The 12,983-nt window shown below is 30.9% G+C and overlaps 1 protein-coding gene across 1 annotated transcript; it reads right to left on the bottom strand.

Annotated features, from left to right (window-relative positions):
- Nucleotides 1–4,759: 4,759 nt before the first annotated feature.
- Nucleotides 4,760–8,992, bottom strand: LOC127102740 (agamous-like MADS-box protein AGL17). The gene is made up of 8 exons (XM_051040079.1): nucleotides 8,897–8,992; nucleotides 8,732–8,825; nucleotides 7,939–8,000; nucleotides 5,693–5,754; nucleotides 5,502–5,601; nucleotides 5,377–5,418; nucleotides 5,206–5,286; nucleotides 4,760–5,117 (listed from the first exon to the last, which is right to left on the bottom strand). The coding sequence occupies exons 1-8, from the start codon at nucleotides 8,990–8,992 to the stop codon at nucleotides 4,989–4,991; spliced, it is 666 nt and encodes a 221-aa protein (XP_050896036.1). The 3' UTR covers nucleotides 4,760–4,988.
- Nucleotides 8,993–12,983: the final 3,991 nt, after the last annotated feature.

The raw sequence follows: 12,983 nt of genomic DNA, 5'->3' as shown, positions 1-12,983 counted from the left end.
ACATTCCATTCTTTCGTGTCTTCTAACTACATATTCAAATTTCCCAAAACTTATATTATTTGACAGTGGATCATTGTTGTTAATCTTTGATATTTTTAGAATTAAAGATGAACAGAATCTGAGTATGTTAATCTTTTTGATTCAAATTTAAAAACTTTCCAGATGAATATGTATAATAAGATGTATGAATAAGAAGGAAGACGAAGAAGATGAATTGATAATCCTAAAAAAGTAAAACACTCCATCTTACGAAATTCTTCCGAATAAAGAGGAATACACGTTAATATCAAGTTTGCTAACTCATATTTTTCGATTTTGCCAACCAGATTGCCACAAAAGCAACACTTAATTTTTTACTCAAAATTTAACAGAAACAAACAAGTTGACTAATAAAATAGTTTTTAAGAAACTAAAAAATAACTTTTATTAGACAATAATGAAAGTAAAATCTTAAATTAAGTTAATGGAGCTTGACACCAACTAAGCCTTAAAATTACATTTTCATTTGTTATTTAATTTTTATTATATATTAGTTAAAGTTATTTACATTAATTAACATAATGAGAAGGGCGGAGGTCCATTAATTAATGAGTTTCATGTGAAGACTCATATCAGAAGTACCAACAAGTATGTTGATGATTGCTCAATATAACTAAATTATTTGAATTTTGATAAACTTATTTTATTGATTTTTTTATTTAATTTTTATGTATGTATTTAAGATGTATGATAGACAACTCACACTTTACCTATCCGAGCATCCTGACACAATTGTATCGACATGACCATATCCTATTGATCCAGGTGTGACACTTCATATTTGAAAAGGAGTAATTGACAGGAAAAAAAGAGAGAAAATGTATGGTGTTGGGAGTTTGGCCTCCAACATCATGGAATATGATAGAAGTTTGAACATGAAAATTATAGATGGAGAAGGGTCATCACATATATCAATACTAACCTCTGGAATGAAAGAAATGGTGAGAAAATTAGAAAGAAATAGTCACAAGAGATAGAATCACAAACAAGTTAGTTCGAAAGGCAGAAATGAGTGAAATGAAGAAGATAAATAGAGATGGAGGAAACATTGAGAGTTGAACATGAACGCTTACAAAAGTTTCATGAATTTTTTAAATCACAAATAAATCAAACTCGTGGAGCGCTGGTCGATACAAAAGTTTTGACGAATATGAAAGAGTTGGCAGATTTGAAGGAGTATGAGCTTTTAGAATTGGTGGACAGAGAGTAGTTAGCTAGCGGACATGAAGTGAAAGAAAAAAGTGAGTCAGATAACTCAGATAATTGATTTTGTGATAATTGTTGAATATTGTAATTTTGAAATACTTATTTTCATTTGCATTTTAATTTTGTAATATTTATTTTTATTTGAATTTAAAATTTAAAATATTTATTTTAAAATTATTATAAATTCTATTTGAATTTTTTACAAATTATAAGTTCATAAAATTTATTTACTATAATTATATTATTATAAATATGAAAATAAAATATATTTTTTATTTCAATATTTATAATAAAAAAATATTAACAAAACATAAGCACGTTGACATTGACAGAAGTTTTTATCGCTCACAACTTTTAAAATGATCAACATGTTGTTAGGGATTTTGCCCTTCACAGGAAAAAAAGTCACATCAATTATGGACCTTATCCACAACTTAGTTGAGTGAGTTCCATGAACTAGAGTTTGCAAAAGGTTTTATCTTTAACAATTTTGCGAGGATTAAAAAAAAAAGTTGCGATGACCATATTTTCGAGACTTTTTGACATGAATGTGACATGCTTGAAATTAAAGTCCTATAATACCACACATTGGAAAAAAATTCCACAATACCACCTTTTTTGTCCTGTTATGTTTTTTTTTCTTTTGCCTTCTCCATCCAAAATGATAAACAGGAACCCATGTTGGGATCCGTCATCCTGGAGGGAGGTTTTCTATTTTCAATTTGTGATTTTATTTTAATAGTTTTAAAATGTTGTTTAATACTAAATTAATAAAAATAAAAATTTATAGTATAATATTAATTTAAATATTTTTTTCATTTTTTTTTAAAAATATTTAATAATTAAAATTTAAAAGAATAAATATTTTGTTATTATTATATGACACACTAAATACTAATAAAATACAATTGGAAAAGAATATTTTATTTAATATATAATATTGAAAATTACATATGAATGATGACATAATTAAAAAGAAATTAATTTCTACTTTGATTGAGATCTTCGTTGACGAAATGACTATCAGTTCCACATCTTGTATGAATCTGAACTCGGTGATCACGACCTAGTGGTTCTGTTGAAGTAGGCAGAGGAGGGGCTGAAGTTGTGGACAAATATGTAAAGGGTTGGAAAACGGGTGGTTGATTAGGAAAAATTTCAAATGCGTCAAAATTCTCAAAATTCATATATTTGGAGGAAAGTCGTTAAATATTTGTGTGAAAGAGGTGGGGTTTGGGTTTGAAGGTTCTATAGTTGCGATGTAATAATTGGTCACATCGGTGGTTGTTGATTGTTGATTGATATTGGAGTAATTAAAGTTATGTGGTCGGATTGGTGTGTAGTTTTGTAGGGGACAGAGACATGGTTGTTGTTGGGTTTGATAGGTGTAGTTTGTTGGTTGTTATGGTGTCTGATATGTGTAATTTGTTTGTGTATGTTGTGTTTGTGTCTGGTAGTTCGATAGTTGGTATGAGGTATGTTGTATTTGGGTGTGGTAGTTTGATTGCTGGTATGAGGTGTATTGTGTTTGTTGTTGGAAGAGATGAGTATATTGAGTTTGTGGTTCATACTGGCTGGACGTGGATGTTTGGGTATATTGTTGGTTGGAGTGATTTGTGTTTAGGGTTTGTGAAATGTGGCCGTGATGGAGTCGACATCTGTGATGCGGAATAATGCTGATGAGGTCAATTAGTAGTTTTTCTATTGATGCGTATTGTAATGGAAGACCTCAAAACCAACTCAAGTATTCTTTTGTTGACTTCAATTCTCCCTGAAACGCTACCCTAGTCAAACATAGTTGGTGTTTGTTTTTCCAAAGACCTTGTTCATTTCTATTTAAAATTGTGTAGTTGTACTTTCATGACTCTTGCATAGTCATGTCATGGTGTTCTTTGAGACATTTTGGAGCGTGGAATATTTCAATCTTTCCATGTCCCTTGCTCACATGTTATTGCAGTGTGTTCAAGCATAAAACAAGACTATTATGTGCATATATCTGATGTGTTCAAAGTTGTTAACATCTTTAAGATCTATAAGAGAGCTTCCTCAGGGCCCGTACTAAAACAACTTGGCTGCAATATGAAGGTGACACTCTTTGCCAAAATGACAACATGCGGAGAAAAAAGAAAGGTCGTCCAAATAGTAGTCGGATTAGAACTGAAATGGACAACGTTGAAAAAGAAAAAAGAAGGTGTGGTATTTGTCGCGAAATCGGTCATATGCGCAGAAAATGTCCAAACAAGGTTGGACCTTCTAGTTAGTTGTGTTTGAAGTTTTAGTTTTCTGAATCATCGTTATATTTTAGAGTATCGTGTATTTTCTTTTCCAACAACAACGACTTTTATTTAGAGCTTAAAATTTCCAGCCACAACACCTAAACGAGGACAACATAACCACGACTTCAAATAAAGATAAAACACAATGACTATTACAACAAAACACTAACATCTGATAACGTTACAACAGCTAAAACAAGTGGATCTTCAACGCCTCAGCTAACTTCTCCACTATGTGCAGAAAACATACAAGCGACATCCAAATCATTTTCTATATGATCCCAATAATAGAGGTAGGTATCATCTGGGGTAGCACCCGTCAGAGTTATATATGGACAATAATATTCAATTTTTCTAACACTTCAAATTATCCATCCAACTGTCAAAAACCTGCGTTGATGGCAGAAACCAATCGTCCGAAATTCCATTGTGGATTTAAACAAACCCTCATATGCTTATCTATTTCAAAAAACACAATACACCACACAGACATGACTAAAAAATGTGTGAAACAAGTAGACAAGAAAAATTATATTTCATCACCTCTATTTATAGAAGATAAGATGGAGGGAAAAATAATATTAAAAAAAAATTTGTGCGAAAAAATAATATATCAAAAGGTTTAATTATTAAACAATAGGATTTTATAAATTTAAATATTTCAAAAACATTAAATTAAATATTTCAAAAAATTTAAGTTAATATTATATTATAAATTAATTTATATATTAAAAGAATATTTTAAAACCATTAAAATTAAATCACAAATTTAAAAAAAAAAGAAAAAAAAAAGAGCTCCATCCAGAATAGCGGCCTCCAACCTATTGTCTGACCTGCCTGCCATCTTAAATGGAGGAGAAAAAGAAAACAAGTGATATTGTGGAAAAAAAAATTTAGTGTGCGGCATTTTGAGACTTAATTTGAGGCACGTGACATTCATATGTAAAATAAAAAGTCATTTTTCTCCTCGGATATTCATGCATGTGGGGAGTTTTTTTGCATTGTGAGTGATTTTATAATCTGATCATTCAATATAAAGGAATGCGAAATTACAAAACCACATCACACAAAACACAAACAAGATACATTACTCTCTCCGTTTTTATATACTTGTCACTTTTTGGTAATGTTATTTTCAACAAATCAAGAAATAACTTTGATAATTAAGTAATTACTCATCTATTTTTTCTCTTAACTAATATAAATGTAAAATAAATTATAAGATAAAAGTCTTATTGTAAAAAAAAAGTTAATGTAGCATTGAAATTTAAAAATAGACAAGTATCAACAGTTTTATCTAAAATAACAACGATTAAAAAGAAACTGAGCTAGTACACAGTTTATAATACAGAAGTAGTATCGTTGATAGGGTTCTTGAAGCACAAGATTCCACTGCAAGATATGCATCACCATTGTTTTAGCTTTCACATTCTCAGTTTGAGAGAATACCAGAGATTTGGTTCACTGTTATGGTTGTGGTTGTTGTGGCTGCCTTAGCTGGAGACTCATTTGTTCATCATGTATATCATATCCATATCTGATACTACTCTGTGAACCATTGGATATTGTATATTCTCTGCGCCTTGTTCCAATAACCTAGTAACCAATTCTTAAACCATCATCAATCACATATTCTTAAATTATACTATGTGTAGTGTAGTCTTTCTTGATGTATGTTGTTTACCTTCTCTAGTTCTGCATTTTCTTCACCAATTCGGTTTATCTTCTTCTGAAGTTCTTCATTTTCTTTACTACTAAGGCTTCCCTACAATGACATCAATCGAAATCGGTAAATATTTCGTGGAAAACCCTTGAATAGTCGAAAGGAAGAAATATTAAGCCTGACTCCTTAAACCTTTTTGTGTAATTCGTTGATCTCATCGCTAAAAATTTGACCCTGCGGGTAAATAAATGACTTCATTTAGTTCATTACTAATCGATGTCAGATTTAAACACTCACACTTGAATTCCAAAAAATACCTTTCGCGTGCGAATGCTTTTCAAACTCATCTCTAATTGACTCTCGAGATGCTGCAGCTCAGTAAAATCCAAACCAGATAGTTCTTGGCCCATCAATTGCCTGCATTTACCAAAAAGAAAGTGTAGAATTCTTTCTTTAATGCCAAAACAATTTTATGAGGAAAATAACTATTAGGTGTTTAGTATTTTACCTTTGGCTATCATTCAAGTGATGCAATTGTTGCCTCAAGCTTGCTACTTCTCTTTGCCAAAACTAGTTAGTAGTAGTAGTACAAATATGAGATGTATAATATTACAAATATTTAAGAAAATAGTATATTTGGATTTGTAGAGCTTATTTTAACTTATGAAATAAGCATTTAAGCAAGTCTTTGGCAAAACATAAAAATTGATCATGACACTTAGAGCCAGCTTAATTAATTCATTAAGCTTAACATTTTATGTGAAACTCAGCTTATGTACATTTAATTTCACTGTATCATGTCTGTTGAATTTCTACTTCATTCAACTTTCTATAATATTAGCACAAAGAAGACGTATGAAGCAGAGATATGAAAATGATAACAAAGACAATAGTTTATGACTTTATGTTGATGGCCAACCCTTAAAGCCATATCAAGTTTTTGTAGCAAGAGTTAATATAAAAGCAATATTTTCTATCCATGATATCCAACTAATTAACACTGAATATATAACCAATAGTATTTCTTCCGTGATCGAACTTACCTCTACAGTTTAGTAACTCGTAGATATCCCAAACTATATTTTATTGATTCTCAATGAACTATTCCTGCAATATAAACCTCCTAACAACTCCCACTGAATAGTTAATATTTTGGTCTCATATATATCATTACAAAATGAGTAGCCTTTTTATGTTTTTCCAAATGTCCATATTAAATATACTACTAAGTAAAGGCCCTTTCACCGTGCTTACAAAAGGGATACTACCCCGTCAATTAACTATGGATACCCTTTCATCATAGTTACAAAAGGGATACTACCAGAGTCAACTAATTATAGATATGGGTATTTAAAACCGAACCAACCCTATAAAAAATCACAAATTAAATTAAAATCGTAAAAAAATACATTTAATTTGGATGTGTTTGACCATTTTTTAACAAAACCGCGCGATTCGGTTTGGTTTGCGGTTTGTATTTTACAAATCGAACTAAACCAAACCAAACCGCATTATCATACAACCTAAACTTATTATGTCTTAATCTTACAAATATTCTCTTACTCACACTTAGAGTTTCAGTTTTAATATTCTCAAATCTCTCATAGTTGTATCGTGCATTTTTTCCATCTTCTTTGCCATGTACGTCTCACCTCTTATAGTTCATTCTCTCCTGTCTTATGTTATTTCTTTTTTATCTTCTCATTTTTATGTTACTGTTTTTTCTTTCAATTACATTTTTATCGCACTTTTCTTCTCTAATCTCGTATATCTTTTGTTCTTTCTTTTTCATCTTCTCTAATCTCTCATATCCTCTGATCTTTTTTTTATTATAATATTTTTGATATTATTTTATACTACTATTTTATATATTTTTTTTATTTCGCTTTTATCTAATCTGATTTTTGTATATTGAATAAGAAGTTTTTGTCTAAATATGATGAGTTTTGTTGTTATTTGATAATGTATGAACGACTAAACACAAAGTTATGTTGTTCTTTATATGTGTATGTATGACTCAATAAAAATATTGTAAAAAATTGAACAAACAAAACCAACCAAAACCGCCTTCCTTTGGTTTGGTTTGCTTCGATTGTATTTCTAAATGACAACCGAACCAAACTGAATCGCATGCTTTTTCTATTGCAGTTCAGATGCTTTTTAGCGTCAAAATAGGTTAAACCGCACTGCAAACACCTCTGTGGTAAGGTAAAAGGTGATAGTAAGTGTGCTACTTTCCACCACGGGTTATGATCCATTGTGAAAAACTGGATAGCACGCTACATTTCATCATAGTTGGAAATTCAACCGTGGTGATATGTAGTCAACCCACTTTTCACCTCGGTTGAAACTTCTAACTGTGGTAAAATGTCAGCCATTCCATTTTTTACCACGGTTGAAAGTTTCAACCATAGTGAAAAGTCAGTCAACCCAATATTTTATTTTTGCCACATGCTTTGTCTGACTACATTGAGAACTTTCATCATAATATAGAATATCAAATATTTCTAACACAACAACAACAAAAAGAACAACAAGAGCAACAACAACAAGAACAAGAACAAAAACAAAAAAAATAACAAGAACACCAATAATAATAACAATAACAATAACAACAACAACAAAATAAAACAAAATCAATAGAATCATTAAATATTAAATCTCAACAACAATAACAAAACAAAATCAACACAAATGTTAAATATTAAATCTCAACAACAACAATAACACAACAACTAAGAGAAAAACAAAAACGAAAACAACAACAACGACGACAACAACAAAAACAAAACCAATAAAATCGTTAAATGTTAAATCTAAAAAACAACAATATTAAACATTTTATATAAAACAACAATAACAACTAACATTGTTAACTTGAATCCATATTTTACTTGTCTCGTTCAAGTTGGAGAATAGATGATGGAGTTTCGAAACTTGTTAAAGAAAGAAATTGTGTTTTTCTAGTTTCGTTTATGGAAGAAATGATATTTTCGAGTTTGTTTTCGTAAATGAAAGATGAAGTTTAGAGGTAGAAGAAGAAGTTCATCTAGGCAAAAGCGAATGAACATGGACTACTATATATCTTAGAAATATAATTTATTTTTAACTTAAAAATTAAAAAAAATAGGAAAACACCATTTTCATCGTGGTTGGAATTCCAACCGTGGTAAAAATGGCTTAAAAAAATGGTTGGTGCTGAGATTCAAACTCATAACTAGACGACACTTTTCACCATGGTTGGAGTTCCAACCGTTATAAAAGTGGGTTAAAAATAAATAAAAAGTAAAAATTGTTGGTGCTAGGAATCAAACACATGACCAGATGCCACTTTTCACCACATTTGGAATTTCAACTGTGGAAAAAAGTGGCTAAAAATGAAAATAAAAGGAATGTACCTAATGAGTAGATTCTACCACGGTGGAAAGTTTGGGCGAGGTAATAGTTCGTTACAAAAGGTATATTTTGTAGTATTGATATTTACAAAACACAATTGATGTATTGATGTACTATGTCTGACACAACTTCAAAATTTCTTTTTACATACCTCTTCTGGTTTGTATTTTAAGGATCTTTTTTTGTGCATGATTCAAATACTTCATGCCAAATTCTCTTGACACACGCGTCTTCAAGTTTTTGATCTAATCCATATTTAAGATTTTTACTAATAAATCAACAATATAAAGTAAAAGTATGATATAACTAGACTTACATCTCTTAAAGAAATGACAATTATCAACATTGGACTTCCATAAAATCTCCTTTTGTATGAAGCTTTCAAAATTCTTGTACCATTATCTTGAAGCATGTTTCAAGGCATACAAGCTCTTCTTTAATATGTACACCTTATTCTCTTTCCCTTTTATGGGAATCCTACTTGTTGTTGCATGTATATCTCTTCATTTAAATCTCTTTGATGAAATGCAATTTTTTATATGTTAAAGAAAAATCTCTTAACAGTACTTGACACAAACTTAATATTATTGATCTCCATAACTGGTGCCAATTTTTGGTCCACTCCACTCTTTATTTTTTGAAATTCTTTAACCACTAGTCAAGCTTTGTATCATACTAAACAAGCTCAAGCTTCTCTTTCTTTGGAGTTTCACCACTTGCTTGAAAGATGTATTTGTATGCTTTCCGAGTATATAGTTTTCACATAATCAATGTCTATTGAGCAAACACTTTTTAGTTTTTCATTTGAGTTCATAATCTTCATCTTGATCTCACTCATATGGCTTAGTCATTGGCGTTATAGTTTAGGGTTTTCATTTGCTACAATTACAATCAAATTGCATGCTCTTGCAGTATTGTAAAAAGTGCCACACGATTTACTATGAGAAATCTTTCTTCAATCTTTTATGATTTTCAAATCATCAATACACATATTAATGTATATTCGTCATTGGCCATCAGGCCTACCAATATTGAAATTTTTGTTAGGTTGAGAATATGTATGAATTGAATTTCTTTGAGTCTTTATATTTTGTTTAATGTGTAATAATCTTAGAGAGTCTTTCATATTTCAGAGAGACAGAGTATTTAGTTTGTAATTGTGAGTTTTGTCGAACAATAAATAATTGGTTCTTGCAAACACTTGCAAGAGTGTTTAAGTGAAAGTGAGGGGATCTCAGATTGAGGGGGATCCTGAATTGAAATTCACATGTAGTATTAGAAAAAGGGCACTAGACTAGGAGAGTTCAGCTGAGACTGCCGTGTACTATTGTCTACTTAAATTAATGAATTTCCTTTCCTTTTGGATACAACACTTTAAACTTTGAGAATGTGAATGATGACATTGTTCATGAAGCTCTATCTGCAAGAAAATACCCCAAGAAAGCCAATACGGTAACAAAAGATGATGTTCTTTTGACTTCTTTAGTTGACTCAAAGAAGAAGAGAAATAAGACCTTTGCTTCTAGGAAGAAGGTTCTAATTGAGAAAGAGAAAAAAAGCATTGTGAAAAGGAAGACTGTTGTTAATAAGAAAAAGGTTGTGGTTGAAAAGAAGAAGGAGAGTAATGATAAGAAGAAGAAAATTGTTGAGAAGAAGAAGAAAATGGGTACTGAGAAGAAATATGAGAAGAGCAAAGCTGTGAAGAGAAATAAGACTTATCCTAGCATTGTGGAGAATGATTTTGAAGATCATGTCATCATGGTTGACATTGAACTTGATGAAAACTGAGTTGATCATACTGCTAAGCAAGCTAAATCGTCTATTGGAGGGAAAAATCTTTCCAAAAGCATTTCTCCAGTTCCTTTTGACAATGTCTCTTTTCATTATGAAAAGAGTGCAGTCAAGTAGAAGTTTGTTTTTCATAGAAGGTTGACCCTTAAGAGGGAACTCTCTATTGATGTACAAAAGTGCAAGGAAATTATGGAGCTCCTTAGGGATGCTTAATCATTGAAGACTGTGATGAATGTTGATCCTTATTATCCTAAGTTAGTGAAGTAGTCTGTTGTCAACCTGCCTAGTAGATTAAATGATGTTGAAATTTGTGAATATAAGAAGGTCCTTGTTAGAGGACATTAATTTGTGTTTTCTTCTCTTGTTATTAATGATTATCTTGCTTATGGAAGACTGATCACTATCAACCGCCTTCCTTCTTTGAAGACCATTACTAGAGAGATCACTAGGAATGTGCATGAGGACTAGCCTTCAAAGGGTCTGCTGGTAGATGAAAATCTGAGTGTGAAGTATAACATCTTGTACAAAATTGTACAAAATCAGATTGGCTAATTGAGCTCCATCATCTCATGAGCCAATTATTACTCCAAGCATTTGTAGGTCTTTTTTACCAAGTAGGTACTCATATAGTTTTTGATTTTGGAGAATATGCGTTTGAAAAATTTGTTAAACATGTTGAGTCTTATGTTGTCAAAATTCCCATTAGATTTCCTTCCTTACTTCATGGTATATTAAGTTCTCAAAATAATGATATTGTGATGAATGTTGGTCATTATTATGCTAAGTTAGTGAAGGAGTTTGTTGTCAATCTATCTAGTGGATTTAATGATGTTGAGTCATATGCTATCAAAACTCCCATTGGATTTCCTTCTTTAATATGTGGTATATTAAGTTATCAAAAGAATGGTATTGTCATAAGTGAGGAAGAGGTTGGTGTTACTCCCAATATCTTGAACTTTAATTACAAATGTTTTGGTGGGAAACATGTCGGTGACATTGCCACTCCTAATATTATTGCTATTGATGAAACCGGTTAGGGAATTGATGAAGATATGTTAGATATGACTTCTCTATCTGGACTTGTGAGAAGTCATATTCTCAAGGAATTAATTCATGAAGCAAACACTCTACAAGAGATTATTTCTATGTCCACTACAAGAAAAAATGTTTGTGAAGGAATCATCAAGATGTTGAGTCCTCAGTCTATTGGAGCTTCTTTGACTCAGCATATTATTCCTGATTTTGAGAAAGATGCTACCCATATGGATCAAACAAGAGATTTGTTTAGTTCTAGAGAGGGAGATAATTATGATAATATTGATGGAACAACCTCTAAGGACTCTGCTACTTTGGGTTTTTAATTTTCCTTGATGTTCTACTGGTTGGTTATTAATATTTTAGGATTGATTTATTATGTATGAGTTTGTTTGTTTGTTGTTTTGTCTTTAGATTTTCTTGCCCTTGAATCTTTTGAGGAAAATAGGGAAGAAATAACACACTTCTATTTTGTTTTGGTGTGTGTTGGATGTTTTTGTTGCTTAGATGAATGTTGTTTATTAGATTAAATTTGTTGTGTTCTGTTTGCTATGATCTAGAAGATGTGCTTAGATCTTTCCATTGTTGTTTTGCATAAAAAATAGCCAAAGTGGGAGTTTGTTATAAAGTTGATTGAGATATTTTTGTAGGCAACTTGTTTATAAAGATGTCTTGACTTATGGTGAGATATCTTCTCTCTAGTTTTCACTGTCACGCGCTGGATAAAAAATTATGTGATATCTTTAACATTTATTAGAAGGTTTGAATTTTATTCAATGTGCTTTAAGCATTTACAAAGATTTATTTTGGGAAAAGATTTGTTAATCTGAATCAGTTTGGAAAATATTTTATTAAATTAAAATTTGCATTAAGAAGATTTAATTGAATTTGATTTAATTAAAATATTTGGATTTGGTTATTAAAAGATTTTATTTGTTGAATTCTGGATTCAGTTGATTTTTGGTTAAACCATATATGGCTTTTCAACTGGATCATATTTCTTATTTAAAAAGATGATTCTCCTTTATTGAAGATGCAACTTTTGAAGGAATATTTTGTGTGTGCTATAATTGAGTTTCTTTGAGCACTTGTATTTTGTTTAATGTGCAATACTTTATCCTAGAAAGTCTTTAACATTTCAAAGAGAATGAGTATATGGTATGTAATTGTGATTTTTGTCACACCATAAATAATTTATTCTTGCAAACACTAGGGAGAGTGTCGAATGAAAGTGAGGGGACCTCAGATTCAAGGGGGCCTGCTGTGAAGATATGAGTAATATTTGAAAAAAGATATTGAATTGGGAGAGTTCATATGACACTATTGTGTACTATTTACTAGTTGAATTAGAGAATCTACTTTCCTTTGGGAAATAGCCCTCCAGGCGTAGGTGACGTTTCACCGATCTGGACTACCCATTTATTATGTTATTTATTTGCTATTAGTTTAAAATTTTCATCTCTTAATTCAAATTGTCTTGTCTCCCACATTGTTACAACATTGTGTGAGACATTGTGTTTCTGATCGAACACAATTTCAATTGGCATCAGAGGAGGCACCTTGTTCTTGTTGGATAT

The sequence above is a fragment of the Lathyrus oleraceus genome, chromosome 7, assembly GCF_024323335.1.
Source record: "Lathyrus oleraceus cultivar Zhongwan6 chromosome 7, CAAS_Psat_ZW6_1.0, whole genome shotgun sequence".
Taxonomy (NCBI): Eukaryota; Viridiplantae; Streptophyta; class Magnoliopsida; order Fabales; family Fabaceae; genus Lathyrus; species Lathyrus oleraceus.
This window is presented reverse-complemented; position numbering and strand designations above follow the sequence as displayed.